Here is a 16178-nt window from a genome sequence, read left to right on the forward strand (position 1 = left end):
TGGATGTAGGTGGTTCTGAGAGCTGAGATCATCACCGGCCATGGAGAGATGCATGTGGCCTGAGTTCCCCTTTGGTCACAGGCACGGCGGGTACCTGCCCAGAGGCTCTGGGGTAATGAGATGTGACCGTTGAAATAGGTAAAGAGCATGTGCATATTGTGGATTTGACACGTGCATTTTGGTTTCTCATCAAAGCGCTGGCGCTTTTTGTCCAGTTTGAAGCTATTCCAACGTCCAAATGCTTCATGTCCTTTTTACTCTGCCAATTTCAAATAGCTAACGGTATTACCATACCCTGCTTATGCAGTGTTACACCCCGTACTTTGACGTCCCCATTCAGGTAAGCCGGCGCATGAAAAATTCGCACCCAATTCCGTGTATGTGGGGGAGCCAGCAGGCACGAAATCATCCAGAAGCACCTCGACGAACAGGGGAAGCCAGCCCCACGACGAATTTCGGCCCTTGGACGGTTTTCGGCTCTTCTTCCTTGCCTGGATGCCCCGTTCCCGTTACAGCATGGTTCCTTTGGAAAGTCATTCCGTACCAGGGAGGAGGTCTTGCTCCCCGAGATGTCATGGAGGTGGTCCAAGTGGGAGGAGCCATTCCCCTGCTGGCTGTCGCCGGTGTCATGCTGGCACGGCCCGATCATGGTCATGGGCTGGTCACGAGACGACCCAGCAAGCCATCAGACCAGGCCCAGCTAGCCAGACTTGACTGACGGGCGGCAGAGGCGTGTATGGAAATTGAGAGTTGGTTCTTTTGGCGATGCTTATTCAGACGGGATGGCATAACCTTTTGTCTATCTGCCGGCAGACGATAGTCCCGGGTCAAGTGACCAGACATCTACCGCGTCTCTGCCTACCATCAATGCTACACCAGGATGACTCGACCTTCTCCAACCTGTTTGTCGGCAAGTAAGAAGCCCGCCTGCCTGAGGAGGTCGTCAATAAAAGGTGGCGGAGTCGCCCGAGAGCTTAAAAGCTGCAGCCAGCGCCTGGTTTGTTGCTGGAGCTGAGTCGTGAGAGAGCTGTTGTTTGGCAATTGGGAAGCATGTGATTGTCCCCTAGATGCATATTCAAGCCAAGCAAACATCAGTAAGTAGGTACGTACGTCATGGCAAGGTCTCACTCCATGTTTCGGCTGTGTCGGGGGTCATGTTGACGGATTCCGGCTGCTGCAGTTTAACGATATCGACTCGGCTAATAAATCTTGTTTCTTTCTCCTGTAAGGATCCCTTTGTTAGATGAATAAAGATTGATCAGAACTCGGCGAGACTCTTAACAAGGGCCAACAACTTGGAGACCAGAGATTTTTAGTCGACGTCGAATGTGGAACTTGGTGGGAGATGCAGGTGACCTCGCGACCTAGGGAGGGGAACATGCTCTGTCAGGACGCAGCGCCAGGTTGGAGGCGATGTAGACGGTACTTTTTCAACAATTCGCTTCCAAGTTCCGAGGCTGCTCCACACGGCTGAGTCTTCAAAGAACCTGCCCAATTCGGATCCAAACTGGCCAATGACCCCGTCGCAGGGGTCTAGGTCGCCCCTTCCCCAATATGTCCGGTACGCGCCGCCCAGGTACTGGGTACCTTTAACCTTGCAAGCCCTGCCACTTGCCCGTAACGCTCCCGTCGACACAGCAGGTGCAGGTGGGCTTTCCGCCTTCCACCCTTGCTTGTCCAGGCCTGGCCTTCTTCCTCTACCCACTCCTCCTCCACCACCACCACTACCACCACCACCAGCTCCATCCCCATCCCTCCATCCATCCTCACCTGGACGCTCGCTGCCACCCGCTCCTCACGCAGCCCTTTCTCCAGCCCTTTCCGGCGAAAAGCGCTTCGTTGTTCTAAGCATTTCAGCAAGAGTAACATCAGGCTCCAGTCCCGACTTCTTGTCTGGGACAGCGGATGTGATGTGATGCATTGGTGCAGGTCCTAGCACATGCGCCGTCCCTTCTGTTCCTGTTGCTCTCTAGTCGCTCTTCATCCTCACTAGATCTGCATATACCATCTTCCACGTTTCTTCTCTTCCACAACCGCAAATCGACGCTCCTTCTTCCTCCAATCTGCCTACATAGTTGTTCTACTCCTGGAAACCTCGTCCATACCTGCATCGACATCAACTACTTCGCTCCTCGCCGCAAGCCCACCACCGCATCTGGATCAAGAAGTCTAGCTCAAGCCTCCCCAGTCGCCAAGCACCCAAGGCTACCCCACGAACCGTGTCCTGCCGCAGACGAGTTCACCTGATCACCCTGATCTCGTTCCGCGCCTCTGCCTTTGCGACTTCAAGTTTCCAAGCTCCTGGCTGACTGTCGACTCTCGCCCAAGTTGCCTCGCCCTGCGCTTTGCGTGAGGCGACTTTCAGTTTTGTGTGCCTTCTCGTTTTGAAGGCACCTGCCACTTCCGTCGTCGCGCTTGTATCATGTGTTAGGCACTTACTCGTAACTCGATCGTTCCTGGCACTTGCACGCTTCATGTTTGACGACGAACCACGTTCTTTCTGCTATCGAATTCAGCATCTCTGGCACTCATCGCCCATCGCCATCCCGATTCAGCAGCCGCTCCTCTCCTACCGACTCTGGCCGCTGGCATCCATCCCAGCTCAGCACATCGCAAGAACCCCGATATTACAAAGACGCACCCATGCTCGCCGTACAGCAAGCTCCGAGGATGGGTTCGTCGCAGCCGCCCTCAGATCCTTTTCTGCCTTTTGGCTGTACGTCAACCAACTACTCGTCTCCCATACCCAGCATTGTCTTGTTGCTTCTCGGAGAAGATGCGAACTGTTTGCTAACTTGGAATGCGACTTTAGACACCCTCGACTCGACTCAAGATCCTCCTCTCCCCGATCCGCCAGAGCCCGCGCCCGGCGATCCGCTCCTAACAGACAATGACAACAGACTCCTAGACTCATTCTTTCAGGACATCAATGCTGATCACTACAACATGCCCTCGTTTGGCGAGGGGCTCAACTTCAGTGACACTTGGCTTGATCTTCCACCACAGTTTATGGGGACTTCAACTACTTTCGGTCATCACCCCGGCTCTTCCCTCCCTGAAACGACAGGCCAAGGGCTTCCTAATAGCCTGGGCGACTTCCACGGCATGATGCCCATGGAACCGAACATGATGCCGCCGCCTCCCCCCCCACCACCTCAGTCACAGCACCAACTAGACCACCAACTAGACCATCGACATACGCCCGACGACGTCCTTCATGCCGCTGCAACGTTGCTTCATAATGGATCCGCCCAACGGCAAGCTTCTAACGGAGTTGATGCATCCCTGCAACGACGGATGACAGCCCCCTTAGTGGGACACCTTCAACATCAGCCACTAGAAGAGTTTCGTGAAGAGCATCGACGCAGTGTAGCGGCCAGCGAGCAAGAGCACTACCCAGACTGGATGTCGGGACCACAGGAAAGGCGTCAACATCGAGCACCACCGGCTGAGTATCAGTGGGGATCTGACGCGAATTTCAGTCGAGTCCAAGGGTACATGCCAAATTCAGAAAAGGAAACGGCGGAATCTTTGACCAAGGAGCAGCTCAAGTACCTCGAGTGTTTTGAACCGAGCCAGAGTGCCGATAATACGCGACCCAGCAGCCCGGTCCATACCAAGATGGCACCCCTTCAAAATAGGCTGGCACAGGTCGTAAAGCCACCGCCAGAGACAGACGCGCCGCCGCGCAAGAGGCGGAAGAGCCGGAATAGTAAGGAAGGACCGGACGAGGATGCGCAAGACGAGACAACCACACCAAAGTCGAACAGGAGACGAAAGTCCAAGCTGGAACGGCTAGGCTCAACATCTTCTGGGCCGACAGATGAAGTCTCAACGGGCAAACGTCGAAAATCCATGGCTAATGGGGCCAAGGCAACGCGGGAGAACCTTACAGAGGAACAAAAACGAGAAAACCATATACGAAGCGAGCAGAAACGACGAACACTCATTAAGGAGGGATTTGAGGATCTCTGTGACCTCGTGCCTGGGCTCCGTGGGGGTGGATTCAGTAAAAGCACAATGCTGACAATGGCAGCAGAGTGGCTGGACGATCTGCTCAAGGGGAACGAGGCGCTGTCGGCTCAACTGACGGCTTTGGAAGGAGGAAAATAAAGTCGGTGATGAAATATTTTGGACTTGGGGGATGGGATAGGATGGAATGGACTACACGGAATGGCAATTCTGGAACGGATATGGCGTTGATGAATGGGACTGGTGAAATTTCTACATGGCGGGGGGTTCGTGTCTCAGTCGAGGGGTTCGGCTGTGGACATTACCTATTGTATACCCAAGGTGAGAAGGAGGGCATGGTGTAATGGCGGTAATCATTCGTCTTGGGGGTAGAGAGGTTGGCTCAAATACCGTGTTGAGGGGGGTTTTGGAGTACGCAGTTATATGGCATGGCATGGCATGGATGCATGATAAGGGCGAGAATGAAAGCTGGAAGTTCAATTACGAAGGACCTAGAGTCTAGATGGCAATGATATGAGATACTCTCCTGTCAGCACGTGACGGTTACCTTACCTACCTGGTCTGTCTGTCTGTCTGGTTGCTTGCTTGCTTGATGAAGGATTGCCAAGGGGGATGGTGAAGCGAGCCTGGGGCAATCCTTCAGTTGACGGATGGATGCAATATGGCGATTCGTGGGCTTGGGGGGCTGAATTAAGCTCGCATAGTCGGTGCAGAAACCTGGGGCAAGGCTTGTAGCAATGGATTTCTCCGATGATTGAACGGATCATGATTTATGCAGTTGACTCGATTTTGCTAGTGTGTGAGGCTCTGCGTGATGTTGAGTAACAACCAGAGTGATTGATGTCGTTGAGAGCTCAACATCTGAGCATGTTGGCTTCAACATTGTTTCTGGCCGTTATACAAAGGTTGGAGGATGATTTAAGGAATACGCAAGCAAAGGCAGCGTGAATTGAGTCGGTTAGAGCTCATGTTTGTTGCAGATTCATCCTCTTTCGCGCACGGCAAGACAAGGTAGCTTGACGGGTCTAGTGTTTGATCGACACTATACCCGAGTTGAAGGATCTGGACTGTAATTAACCTCAGGTCTAGGGAGCGAAGGACGATTGGTTCTCACGATGCCTTTTACGACGGAAGAACTAATTGTTTCTGTTTGCGATGCACGAAGGATGGAGATTGGTAAGCCTCGAGGATGGACGCGAGGTTTTGAGAAGGTTTTCTTTGACAGGGGATGGAGTAGCTTGAAGGTGAGACATGAGCATTTATCAAGGTATATATTATCTGGATTGTACTCTGTCTAACAGTTAGACAAACAAGCAGGTCTCTACTCTTTCTGTTCTCCATTGACGCTGGTTGTCATTCAACACCATGAAGTTCCTGTCATCTCTCGCCGGCGCCCTCGCCCTCACAACCGCCTCGGCCTCGGCCATCGCGCACCGCAACACGGAGCAGACATGCATCACGCCCGGCGCCATCCCCGATCTCAAGGGCTCCGACATCCGCAATGTTGGAGTTGTACTCTTCCAGGCTCTCGACATGATCGACGTGTTCGGGCCCCTGGACCCCCTACAGCTCGTCTCGCTCAGCGTCCAGCAGCTCAACCTGCACCTCATCGCCGAAACGCTCGATCCCGTCTCTACGGCGCCCGTCGCCATGAACAAGTTCAACTCGAGCTTCTGGCCGACTATTCCTCCCACGAACACGTTTGCCGACGATCTTGACCTTGACCTTCTCATCGTCCCCGGCGGACCGGGAGCCCGGAACCCGAACCTCGGAGCTGTCACCGATTACATTGCCAAGATGACGCCCAAGGTCAAGATTCTCATGACTATTTGCACAGGTTCGGGCGTCGCGGCGAGGGCGGGCGTGCTGGACGGACACTTGGCTACTACCAACAAGAACGCGTGGGCGACGATGAAGGCAATGGGGCCCAAGGTGAACTGGGTGTCGCCGGCGCGGTTCGTGATTGACGGCAAGATCTGGTCTTCGTCGGGTGTAAGTCTTTTCTTTTCTAGATTGAGTAAAGTGTGTTGTTAACGTTAGCAGGTCACCTCTGGCCTTGACCTCATCTTTGCCTTTATCGAGACTTTCTGGGGCTCTCAGCAGTCGCAGCGGATCGCGAGCATCATCGAGCATGTTCCCCGAGCTGCGACGGATGATCCATTCTCACAGCATTTCAACATTACGCCCACAGAGGCTCAGCCATGTCCCAAGGCGTGAGTTTCTCATACTGGGTGGTGGTGTATCGCTGAAAGGTGTTGACCACCTAAAAGTGTTCTTTCACTGTGAATATTTATTTGCCAAGGGCTTTAAAGCCTAGACGGGATAGAATTAAAATAGAAAATAGAAATGGCTTGCTCGTAGCAATAAGTTATCGGAAAGTTCGGGCTTGGTGTTGCATCTCGTGGTCGTCTCTTGTATCATGGAATGTGGGCCATGGCGTACTCAGCCTCAGTCCAAGGATGGGCGATTACGTAGGTCGTGCTTTGAGACAGGTGACAAATTGATGAGATGATGGGCAGGGGGGCGAGATAGAGTGCTGAGTGGCAAGTACATCGTTTGATTCTTATGTAGTCGATGGAATTGGTATTGATTGTGGTGTAGCTGTGGTTAAGGAGGTATCTTGACTGTTGTCACAATGGGAATACGATGTTGATGAATGCTCATCTAAACCAAGTCAAGAAGCTTTAATTACATTACCAAGACTCTTGTAAAATATCTCAATCTTCAGGTATACATCATGGATGCCTAACAAAGAGCGGATGAACTGCACCTCATTAAACAATCTCGTGTCGAGCTAGAGAAGAGAAGGGATCCCAGTTGAGCTGAGCATCAAGGCACGCACTAAAGGCCTTTACTCTACCTTGTTATCCAATGGCCAATCGAGGGCGACGCAACCGGGGGGAAGTGACGTTTTCTTAATTCCCCGCGCTAACCTTGTCCCTGCCACACCTTATTTCGAGCACATCCAACTCTATTGACTCTATTTGGGGATACGATTCAAAGAGCAGTGATATTTGAACAATTACAGAAGCTATTGTGACCATCCCTCATGGCGCATTCACGGCACGGCACTTCTGCGAGCTGAAGCCTTGTCTTGCCTGGCCGGCCACATGGGATGGAAATGACCCGCCTCGCCAAGACAGGGTCGTCGTGGCCTTGAGAGGGATCGTCACACCACCAGAATCCTTCGGATCGAAGATATGGAGACAGAAGATGGGTCCTGAAACATCCTCTCTGCACCTTTTCTGCTAGAGTAAAGCCATTCTGGGCGGAACTGTCCCCTCTGCTAAGCCTCCCTCGCTTGCCAAGTTCCCAAGACCAAGGCCTGACAAGCTTGCGAGGAAGCCAAGTCCAGAGCCAAGCAAACGAGTACGTATGCTCGGGATGGCTCCAGCCATACATGTTCGACCGCCCAGAGGGCTGTGTAGATCTACCAGGGGGGGGAAGACTGGTCCTCTCGACTAACACACTGATCAATGTCACTACCCACCTGCGTATCAAGGTTTCCATGGCGAGGGCCCCCGCAAGTTTTTTTTATTGAAAATGTCACCCGTAGCCCGTCTACTTGAGTCCGGCAGACGTTGTAAATGGCGATCTCTAATGGGGCAGGACGATACCCAATTCCTCGGTCTTTACCTGCTTGAGAATAGGTTTGCTCGTACATTGTTGCACAACGAGTTTGTTCTGTGACACTCAAATCAAACATGGTATATCCTCTGTCGCAATCTTTCTTTTATACGCAAACTAACCGCGGCTCAGCGCGACGATGAGAGATATCCCACAGTGGTCGATCCACCTCCGGATCACTCCCTACCAGAAGTGGTCACTGGTACTCAAGTCGACCCTCACGGCCGCGACAAGGTCGTGAGCGACATACAAGACCCCGGGATGATTCCAACATATGATGCCACGCAGAAGGAGGTTGCCGGAGGAGAAAAGGACACCAAAGACATGGCTGGGGCTGCCGGTGTAGGAACCAGGGGCGGAGAGGCAGCAGACTCCATCGATAAAGGCCCTCGCAGGATCTTTGGCATGAAGAGGCGCAAGTTTTTGATTGCGCTTGCTGCAATCATGTTCATGTTGGTTGCCGCCACCGTCGGTGGTACAGTAGGCGGCATCCAGGCCAACAAGGGCGACGACAACGGCAAAGAGGATGGAGGTGGTGGAGGAGGAGGAGGAGGAGACGGAGATGGAGGAGACGACAATGACGATTCAACGCCAACCACTACAGACACTGGCCCTGTCCCTCGAAAGACGGGCCCAATTGATGCCGACGAGCGCTTCCTGGCCGCTGTTGTCGCGGCAGACGACGACGACGAGAACTTTCAGGTGTTTTACAACGACCTCAACACGACAAACATTCTCTACCGCCGCATGCACGACGACGATGGAGGCGCCGAGCACACTCTTGATCTGGATATCGAGCCCAACTATGGCACACCTCTTGCGGCTACTCTCAGGCTCGCTTCATCCATCATGACTACTCAGCTGTTCTATGTAACGACGGAGGACAATGAGACGCAGATTGCACAGGTTACGCTCAATTGTGGAAACCTCAATGCTGACGATGACGATGGAGATGATGACAACGACGATGACGGCGAAGACGATGATGATGACGATAATCAAGCTGGTGGAACTGCGAACAGCGGCACAGCAGCCTGCGCAGTCACATCCAACTCCATCATCTCGACAAACCTCACCAACGGCGTCCACCCAGACTCCAAGCTCGCAGCGCTACGTCTGGGCAACGACTCGACCCGTGTCTACTTCCAAGCCAGCGGGACAAACATCTGGGCCCTCAACGGCGACGATGCTGACGCTGAAGGATGGGTCGGGTCTAACCTTATGGGTGGTGTCCGGCCTGGCTCCTCTATTGCGGCGACGAGGTCTAATGCGACTGATATACACGTCTTCTTTGTTGCCAACTCGACGGGGTGGATGAGGACATTCAACTATGCCGATGTCCTCGGCTCCGATGATTGTAAGTCATCCGTGTATAAGATACAAGACTCCTTGCTTACTCCTTTCAGCTCAAGTCGTCGACGACCAGCCCGGCTCCTCCTGGCGAGCATCAGCATTCTTTGACGCAACCTACATCCCGTCCCTAAACTCGTACCGCGTCTTCTACACGAATCCTTCATCCGGGTCTATCGTATCGTACTTTCGAAACGGCTCCCAAGCAGATTGGAATTCAAACAGTGACAATGCATGGGGTCGTCCAGCAAGTGGCATCACGGCCGTAGGATGGCAGGACAATGTTCGCCTGTTCTACTACCAGAGCGGTAGGTTGACCATGTCAGCCAACGACGGCGATGATTGGGAGGACGCAGAACCAGTGGCATAAGGTTTCGAATGAGGAGAGGGAAATGTTTGGTGAAAAACATGTACGAAGGGCGTTCTTGGAGGACTTGTACCAGATAATCAGGGGCAAGGAGGAGCAACATGGTATGCCCTTTAATGACACCACGAGATATGTGAACATGTATTTTTGATATCCCATAGAAGAATGACCACCTTCTTTCTTTCTTGAACTCTCTTTTTTATAGCTTTAGACGCGCGGATCCCATTCTACGCCAGATCAGTATGGTACAATTATCCCTGACACTTCGCACACGCCCTTGACCACTCTGCGCACGCACGCACGCGTCCACGTCCCAATTTCCCTTAAACGCCAGGCTCTACTCGCCGACAAAATTTAACTGAGATCCATCTTCTCGCTGTTGCCTGCAGCCGGTGCCGCACCCGCAGCCGAAAAGTCCACGGCGCCCGTGTTGCCGATCAGCCGCTTCTCCGACTCATTCACAAACTTGACGCTGCGTGCCGGGTCATAGAAGAGCTGGAAGCTGCGCTGCACATCGCCAATCTCGACCTGCTTGGCCCTCCGCTTGGCCGACACGAGCTGCGACGTGGTGATGAGGTTGCTGGCGTATCGGAGGCCTGCCTCTTGGCCGATCTTGGTCAGGAGTGCAAGCGCGTCGGGGTGGACTTCAATCTCCTCTTCTTGTGCTCGGATAGAGAGAATCTGCTTAATCTCCTCGGAGTTGTACGTGTGTGTGTTGATGATGACCACTCGGTCGAGGAAGTCCAGAGGCAGACCGTGAGGGCTGCGGTAATCAGTGCCGCGGATGCGCGAGTTGCCCCGGTTGCTGGCCATGATCACCACAGGCGCCAGGTCATCCTCCAGGGCCCGGTTGATGTATGAGAAACACTCGATGTCGAGCATGTGAACTTCGTCGATGAACAGGACACCGGGGACGATCTCGGCCTTGCCCTCCTCCTTCCACTCGCCGACCTTGGTGTTGATCTGGTCTCGGATCTCGCTTCGGATCTCTCCCGTGTCGCCCGAGAAGAGGGCCAGGAAGCCCTGTGTCCTCGAGTTGATAACATCAATCTCGTGCAATGTAACAGTGTGCACCACCTCCTTGCGCTTCTGGATCTCGCCATCAGGGCACTGCAGGAACTTGGTGTCGACGCCCATAGCATCGTAGTCGCGTGACCGAGCGTAGGACCGGCCGAGCTTAGTGATCTTGCCAGAAGACTTGTCAATCGAGATGATGTCGCCAGCCATGACGCGCTCCTTGGTCATGGCATCAATCATCTTGCTGCCCATGTCGTAAACAGCCTCCATGTCGGTCGTCTTAATAGTCAGCTTGCCCTGCTTGGCGCTACCCGTAACACTGCGGTCAATCTGAATCTCCACAACCTCTCCCTCCATGATCTCACTCTCCTCCTTTATCCGGACGCCGATCGACTTGCGGAAGGCTTGGGTAAGGGCTTCGGTCTTTGACATCTCGAGGGAGAAGATCTCTGACGATGCGAGGGTTGTAAAGGGGACATCGGGGCCGAGGGACTGCGCCATTCCCATTGCAATAGCTGTCTTTCCGGTGCTTGAAGCATGTCAGCGCGCGTCGCAAAAACAATGACGCTGAACCAACCTGGGGGGTCCGGCGATGAGAACTGCACGGCCAGCAATCTTGCCATCCTTGATCATCTGGAGGATAACGGCAGCAGCCTTCCGCGCCTTCTCCTGTCCAACAAGACCCTGAGAGGCAGCTCTAGGTTCTAGGGTTGTAGCATCGACGCCGAGGCCGCGAATGTGGGAATGGGCTGCGATGAGGTTCAGACCTCGAAGGTCCTTGGACTCTGACACGGTCATCACGGGCTATCGTGTGCATCGTTAGCACTCAATCGCATATTAAAACAAGTCGCAATACTCACAGCAGCCATCTTGTCGCGTGTTTTGCGCAAAGAATGTCTGGGATTATCAAGGGTTGTGGTGCAAGGCTATGTCAACGACAGAGGAAGCCAGCAGGATGAGGCTGGAAGCTCGCGAGCTCCTGGCTGTTGCACCTGGGAAAAAAAGGCATGCACGCGGCTCGCGCCTAGCTACGCCACATTCCTAGCGCGCACCGCCACATCTCCAAAGCTCCAATGTCTCTTACCTATGGGATACCTAAGTCAGTGACCAGTGCACTGTGCACGGAAAATCATGGTACCTCATCTGACTTTGCGGATGGAATAGAGACATCTTGTGAAACCCTGGGGATTCCACCTGTTGGAGAAACAAAAACGCCATGCGTTGTTTGTTCCACAGACCGGAGTCCAACATGCAGCTTGCCTGTGCAAGGGTCTCTAGGCTCGTTTACAATGTCACTATTGTAATAGTACGTACTGCGGAAAGTAGTCTCAATGGAAACTACAGTAAAGGCTAGCCGAATTAGATTACACAGCAACCTACTCGAAACCTCATTAACCGGCAATGACAAGCCCAGATGTACCTTCCCACTCTCTGATTACTCTCATACGATTCTACAAGCAGCCAGCCGCAGCTTCCTCCGTGATGATTCCATGACGGCTACCTAGGGGAGGGGCCGCTGGATGGATGCCGGCAGGTGCGAGGGACCGCACTGGCAGTGGCGGCCAGTTGGCGCCTGCCTCGCTCCTAACTCGCAAACCGTCCACCTCCACTGAACAACGCTTCCCACCTTTCTTTGTCCTGTGTTTGCTCTTCTCCCTTTTCTCTCTCCCATCACATAACCATCCATCCAATTTCCTCCGTGCGCTGCTGATCCCCTTGCGATCATAAACAGATCCTTCCTACATTCTGGATTCTTCGCCATACAAACTTTCTTCACAGCGCGACGCGTTTATCGTTGCTCGAGCTACGCCCACCGTCTAGCGCGCATCTAATCCTTATCCTTCCCCCACTGTATCAGGTTCCTGAGATATTGCCCCAAATATTCATTATTGCACCGCCAATCTCCCTACCTTTTTCTTTGGTCATCTTTGCCTTGATTCGCATTGCTTCGCTGGATGTTGGCGCCCCCAATGCACTGTCAGTGCCACGATGGCAGGCATATATAGGCGACCAGACCACAACGATCGCCGAAGATCCTCGGATTACTACGACCGCCGCGACGACCGTGAACGAACATCCAGAGACGTCGATTACCGCGATCGAACCTCGGATAGATTCCACCGCTCCCCGCCAGAGCCTTCCTCAAGACGTGGCTCATACGAACGGGACGAATCAGTGCGCTCGCGAGACAGGGACAGAGACAGGGACAGAGATAGAGATTCAGAAAGGAACAACAAAACGGCCCGTGAATATTCTGTCATATCTCCTGTCGAGAGGTCCCTCTCTCGGAATTCCAGCAATGCCTTTGACCAAGGTCAGTATACATTGATGCCGGGACAAAGAAACGACAAGGCCATGGCTGACTCGCGCCTGACAGGGTCGAGGACACCGTCGTCCGCAGCAGGCGGCACATCTGGGCAGCGCATGCACGCCTCTGCTGCAAAGCCATTAGCAGAGCTACTGACCGAGAGCGTCCACTGTCGCATGCAGTTGCATCGCGTAGAGACGAGACTCAAGCAGGTCAGAGCTGACCTGGAGCGCACGCCTACTAGGCCTGCGGACTTTGCGTCAGTGGACGAAGTGCTCCGGAAAGAAGTGCAAAGCTGTGAGATCGGCCGAGCCAAGCATAAGCATCAGACTGAGAAGGCCGACCATAGACTGCAGTCAGCTCTCGATACCTACTTGAAGAAGCCACAGGCCGCGAGCCCCAACAGTCAACCAGGTGCACAGTCGCCACAAATCGGCACGTTCCCTGGTCTCGACGCGCGACTCATGGAGCTACAAAAGTCGACCTCTACATTGTTTAACACACAGTTGAACACCGAAATTGGCAAAGTCAGGGAGTTCATCAAGACACAGAATGAAACCAACGGGTCTGAGGTTCAGGAGTTGAAGGATAATCTCGACGAGGAAAAGCGCAAGAATCAGCTCTTAGAGGAAAGGCTCGATAGGCTCGAGCGCAGACTCGAGGGCATCAACACAGGCCAGGGTATCCGCATCACAGCAATCGATGAGAAGTTCGAGAAGAGGATATCATCCGATGAACAGGCATTACAGAAACTCCAGGAATCGACCGAGAATCATTTCAAACAGCTGGCTGGCCTGGGACCTTCTGCATCAGCACCTGTTGCAAAGGTCGACATCTCAGATCAAGTCAAGACAGCTGTTACAGAACAAGACGGCAAGATCTCAACTCTTCAAGGCCAGCTTGAGCCCATCCTTGAAAGCATTAAGCGACTGGAGGACAAGTCAGAAAGCCAGTCCTCTCAGTACTTTACGACCAAGGATGCAGATGAGGTTGTAGCCAAGGTGGAAAAACTGAAGCAGATGCTTGAGGACCAGGCCACAATCGCAGGGCAATACAAGCAAAAACAAAATTCTCTAGCCGAGGATGTCTCCTCATTGCAATCCACTATCCAGGAACAGGGGGAAAAGCAAGAGTCTCTTGATGACATTGCCTCCTCTCTGGGGTCCACCATCAAGGAGCAAGGAGAGAAACAAGAATCCTTAGCAGCGGACGTTGCCTCGCTACGCACTATCACATCGGAATGGCCGAGTGAGGAACTAAAGCAGCTTCTGGCAGAATTGCCACCAGCTAAGGATTTAAGGGGACTTATCGAAGACCCGCCAGTGCCCAGAGACTTGAAACGTCTTATCGACGAGATGCCGCCGGCTGAGGACTTAAGGAAACTTGTTGCAGAGGTTCCTAAGATAAGGGAGCCGCAGACACGCGCGAGCCCTAGGTCTTCTGAGACACCTATGGCAGAGGAGAAGGTATTGCAAATTATAGAAACCAGGGTCCAGGGAGTGGAGGGCATATTAAGGAAGGCGTTCTTTGCGAAACTCGGGGAGTTGGCCAATGGATTTGGGGAAGTCATCGATGGAGAGCGCAACAGGGTGAAGGGGCTCGAGGCAGGTATCAAGAAGTTGGACGAAAGGGTCTCAACACTCGAACGGGCCGTGGAGTCGCACGACTCGGGCGAGTCGGGCAAGAGAGGAGTTGAGGAACTCTCGGGCCGTCTGGATAAGAAGTTTCAGGAGCAAGCTGTCGAGATAAACTCAATCCGAGGTAACATCGCCGGGCTGGGCCGAGAACTCGAGACAGTGCGCGGTGCCTCCAAGGGAGGGCTCGACGACGTACAGATGCAGTTGACGCATCTCAGCGACTGGGCCAACAACCTAAGCACCAAGAACTGGTATAGGGAGGTGGTGCAGCAGATCCAGGCTCATGTACCGACGCACGTCCATGGTCAGCTTGACAACATCTCTTCGCGGGTGGAGGCGATTGAGAAACGGTTCCACGACCCTGAAGGCTCCAACAAGAAGCGCAAGGTGACTAACGGAAGCCCGATGGTGGTTAATGGCAACCATTGAGGTCGGGGTGGCTTTTTTTTGTTGGAGACGTGTGAGTGTGGCGGCGGTATGTGTGTGAGCGAAGCCTCGAGTTGGCGTTCCCATGGTAGCTTATGGTTGCTTTGTCTTTTTGGAAGAGGCTGAGGAGGATATTGGGAAAAGGATGGATATTGGCGGAAAGGCATATACCCTCATCATGAATACGGCGTCGCGTGAATATTCAAGCATTGTCGACTGTAGGACAAACCAAGTGTATGTTTCTGTGCCATGTTTCTTGCTGTCTCGAGCAGCTGCGTAGTGATGCAAGTGAGACTCTGAACGCGGGGATGTGAGATGAAGTTAGAATTGAGCGGGTCCGAAGGCGGCTCTGGCTCGGAGCCGAATGATGCGCATTCGGATGTAGGGGAAGCGACGACGGGAGTGAAGGCGTAATAGGATTGGGCCGATGAATGAGTTGGCAGAGGTGGAATTGTGCACATAGGGTTTCTGATGCCGTCTTTGTTAGGTCCCTACCTAGTGTAAGATGTTAACCTGTGTTTCTTTGATGAATGCAAGCACAGCGCAGACCTGACAGGGCACGTGAGCAGGCAAGCTCTTCTCCCAAGACAATGGGTGCATGGGCGAGTGCCGCTGCATGTGTGGTTCGAGGAGAGAATGTGGTGGGTGATGTGGAAGGTGAGACGATCACGAATGTGTGAGAGGTGGAAGGCGCATAAACTCAATGGGGATAATAATAGAGCATCGGACGATGAGAAGAATGTACCATTTTGGGATGGAACCTAACAGTGTTTCGTCTCTTTGATCCTTTATTCTCGACGTACTTTCTGCTGTAAACGGAACATTGGCGCTGGGTTGACACTGTAAATGCCCGCGCGCGTTGTGCCTGACCAAACAAACAACGAGTCAGCCATTTCTCGTGCTGCATACACCCGAGCCTTTCTCTCCTTCCGTGTACCTATTTCACTACCCTCAAACCAAACCTTGATTGATCCATCAACATATGCAACAACAAAAACATCATCATCATTCAATCTCAGCACTTTCCGTCTCAAATCGTCTGTCCGTCATCACAGGGTAAGTAACTCGACTGACGTGCTTACCCCAAGCGCGCCCTGTCATGGCTCACGCCAATGCCGTCAATAGCCCGCTAAGAAAACGTGAGAGACAGAGACAGCCGGCACCCCCTGGTCTCCCCCTCAGCCACACACGGGACCGACCTGCCCAGACCTGAGGGAGCCACAAAAAGTCCATCACTGGCTGACACCGACACTACTACCGCCATCTACCGCTACCACTGCCGCTACAACTCTATCGCTACAGGGCCTGGCCTGGCCTGGGCACTCAGCACCTGCACCTCCACGCCCCTTGTCTCTCCTGCCGTCGGGTTCCTGTTTCCACCTGGACACCCTCGCCCTTCTCTGGATCCGGGGGGAAACAAAGCGACCGACCTCAACAGACGAGGCCAGACCGAGACCACTTACTTCCAGGTACA

General features: G+C 53.3%; 5 protein-coding genes across 5 annotated transcripts; 4 read left to right on the forward strand and 1 right to left on the reverse strand.

Annotated features, from left to right (window-relative positions):
* Positions 1-2643: 2643 nt before the first annotated feature.
* NCS57_00564500 (BHLH domain-containing protein) lies at positions 2644-4113 on the forward strand (the record flags this gene model as incomplete). Its single annotated transcript, XM_053055559.1, has 2 exons — positions 2644-2716; positions 2813-4113. The coding sequence occupies 2 exons, from the start codon at positions 2644-2646 to the stop codon at positions 4111-4113; spliced, it is 1374 nt and encodes a 457-aa protein (XP_052914514.1).
* A 1224-nt stretch (positions 4114-5337) lies between these two features.
* NCS57_00564600 (uncharacterized protein) lies at positions 5338-6189 on the forward strand (the record flags this gene model as incomplete). The annotated part of the gene is made up of 2 exons (XM_053055560.1): positions 5338-5964; positions 6016-6189. 2 exons carry the CDS (start codon positions 5338-5340, stop codon positions 6187-6189), a joined length of 801 nt encoding a protein of 266 aa, XP_052914515.1.
* A 1487-nt stretch (positions 6190-7676) lies between these two features.
* On the forward strand, positions 7677-9319 carry NCS57_00564700 (uncharacterized protein; the record flags this gene model as incomplete). The annotated part of the gene is made up of 3 exons (XM_053055561.1): positions 7677-7679; positions 7732-8956; positions 9006-9319. The coding sequence occupies 3 exons, from the start codon at positions 7677-7679 to the stop codon at positions 9317-9319; spliced, it is 1542 nt and encodes a 513-aa protein (XP_052914516.1).
* A 351-nt stretch (positions 9320-9670) lies between these two features.
* Positions 9671-11202, reverse strand: NCS57_00564800 (RuvB-like helicase; the record flags this gene model as incomplete). The annotated part of the gene is made up of 3 exons (XM_053055562.1): positions 9671-10862; positions 10911-11137; positions 11194-11202. The coding sequence occupies 3 exons, from the start codon at positions 11200-11202 to the stop codon at positions 9671-9673; spliced, it is 1428 nt and encodes a 475-aa protein (XP_052914517.1).
* Positions 11203-12322: 1120 nt separating this feature from the next.
* Positions 12323-14707, forward strand: NCS57_00564900 (uncharacterized protein; the record flags this gene model as incomplete). The annotated part of the gene is made up of 2 exons (XM_053055563.1): positions 12323-12647; positions 12711-14707. The coding sequence occupies 2 exons, from the start codon at positions 12323-12325 to the stop codon at positions 14705-14707; spliced, it is 2322 nt and encodes a 773-aa protein (XP_052914518.1).
* Positions 14708-16178: the final 1471 nt, after the last annotated feature.

Source organism: Fusarium keratoplasticum, chromosome 4 (genome assembly GCF_025433545.1).
Source record: "Fusarium keratoplasticum isolate Fu6.1 chromosome 4, whole genome shotgun sequence".
In the NCBI taxonomy this organism is placed as follows: domain Eukaryota; kingdom Fungi; phylum Ascomycota; class Sordariomycetes; order Hypocreales; family Nectriaceae; genus Fusarium; species Fusarium keratoplasticum.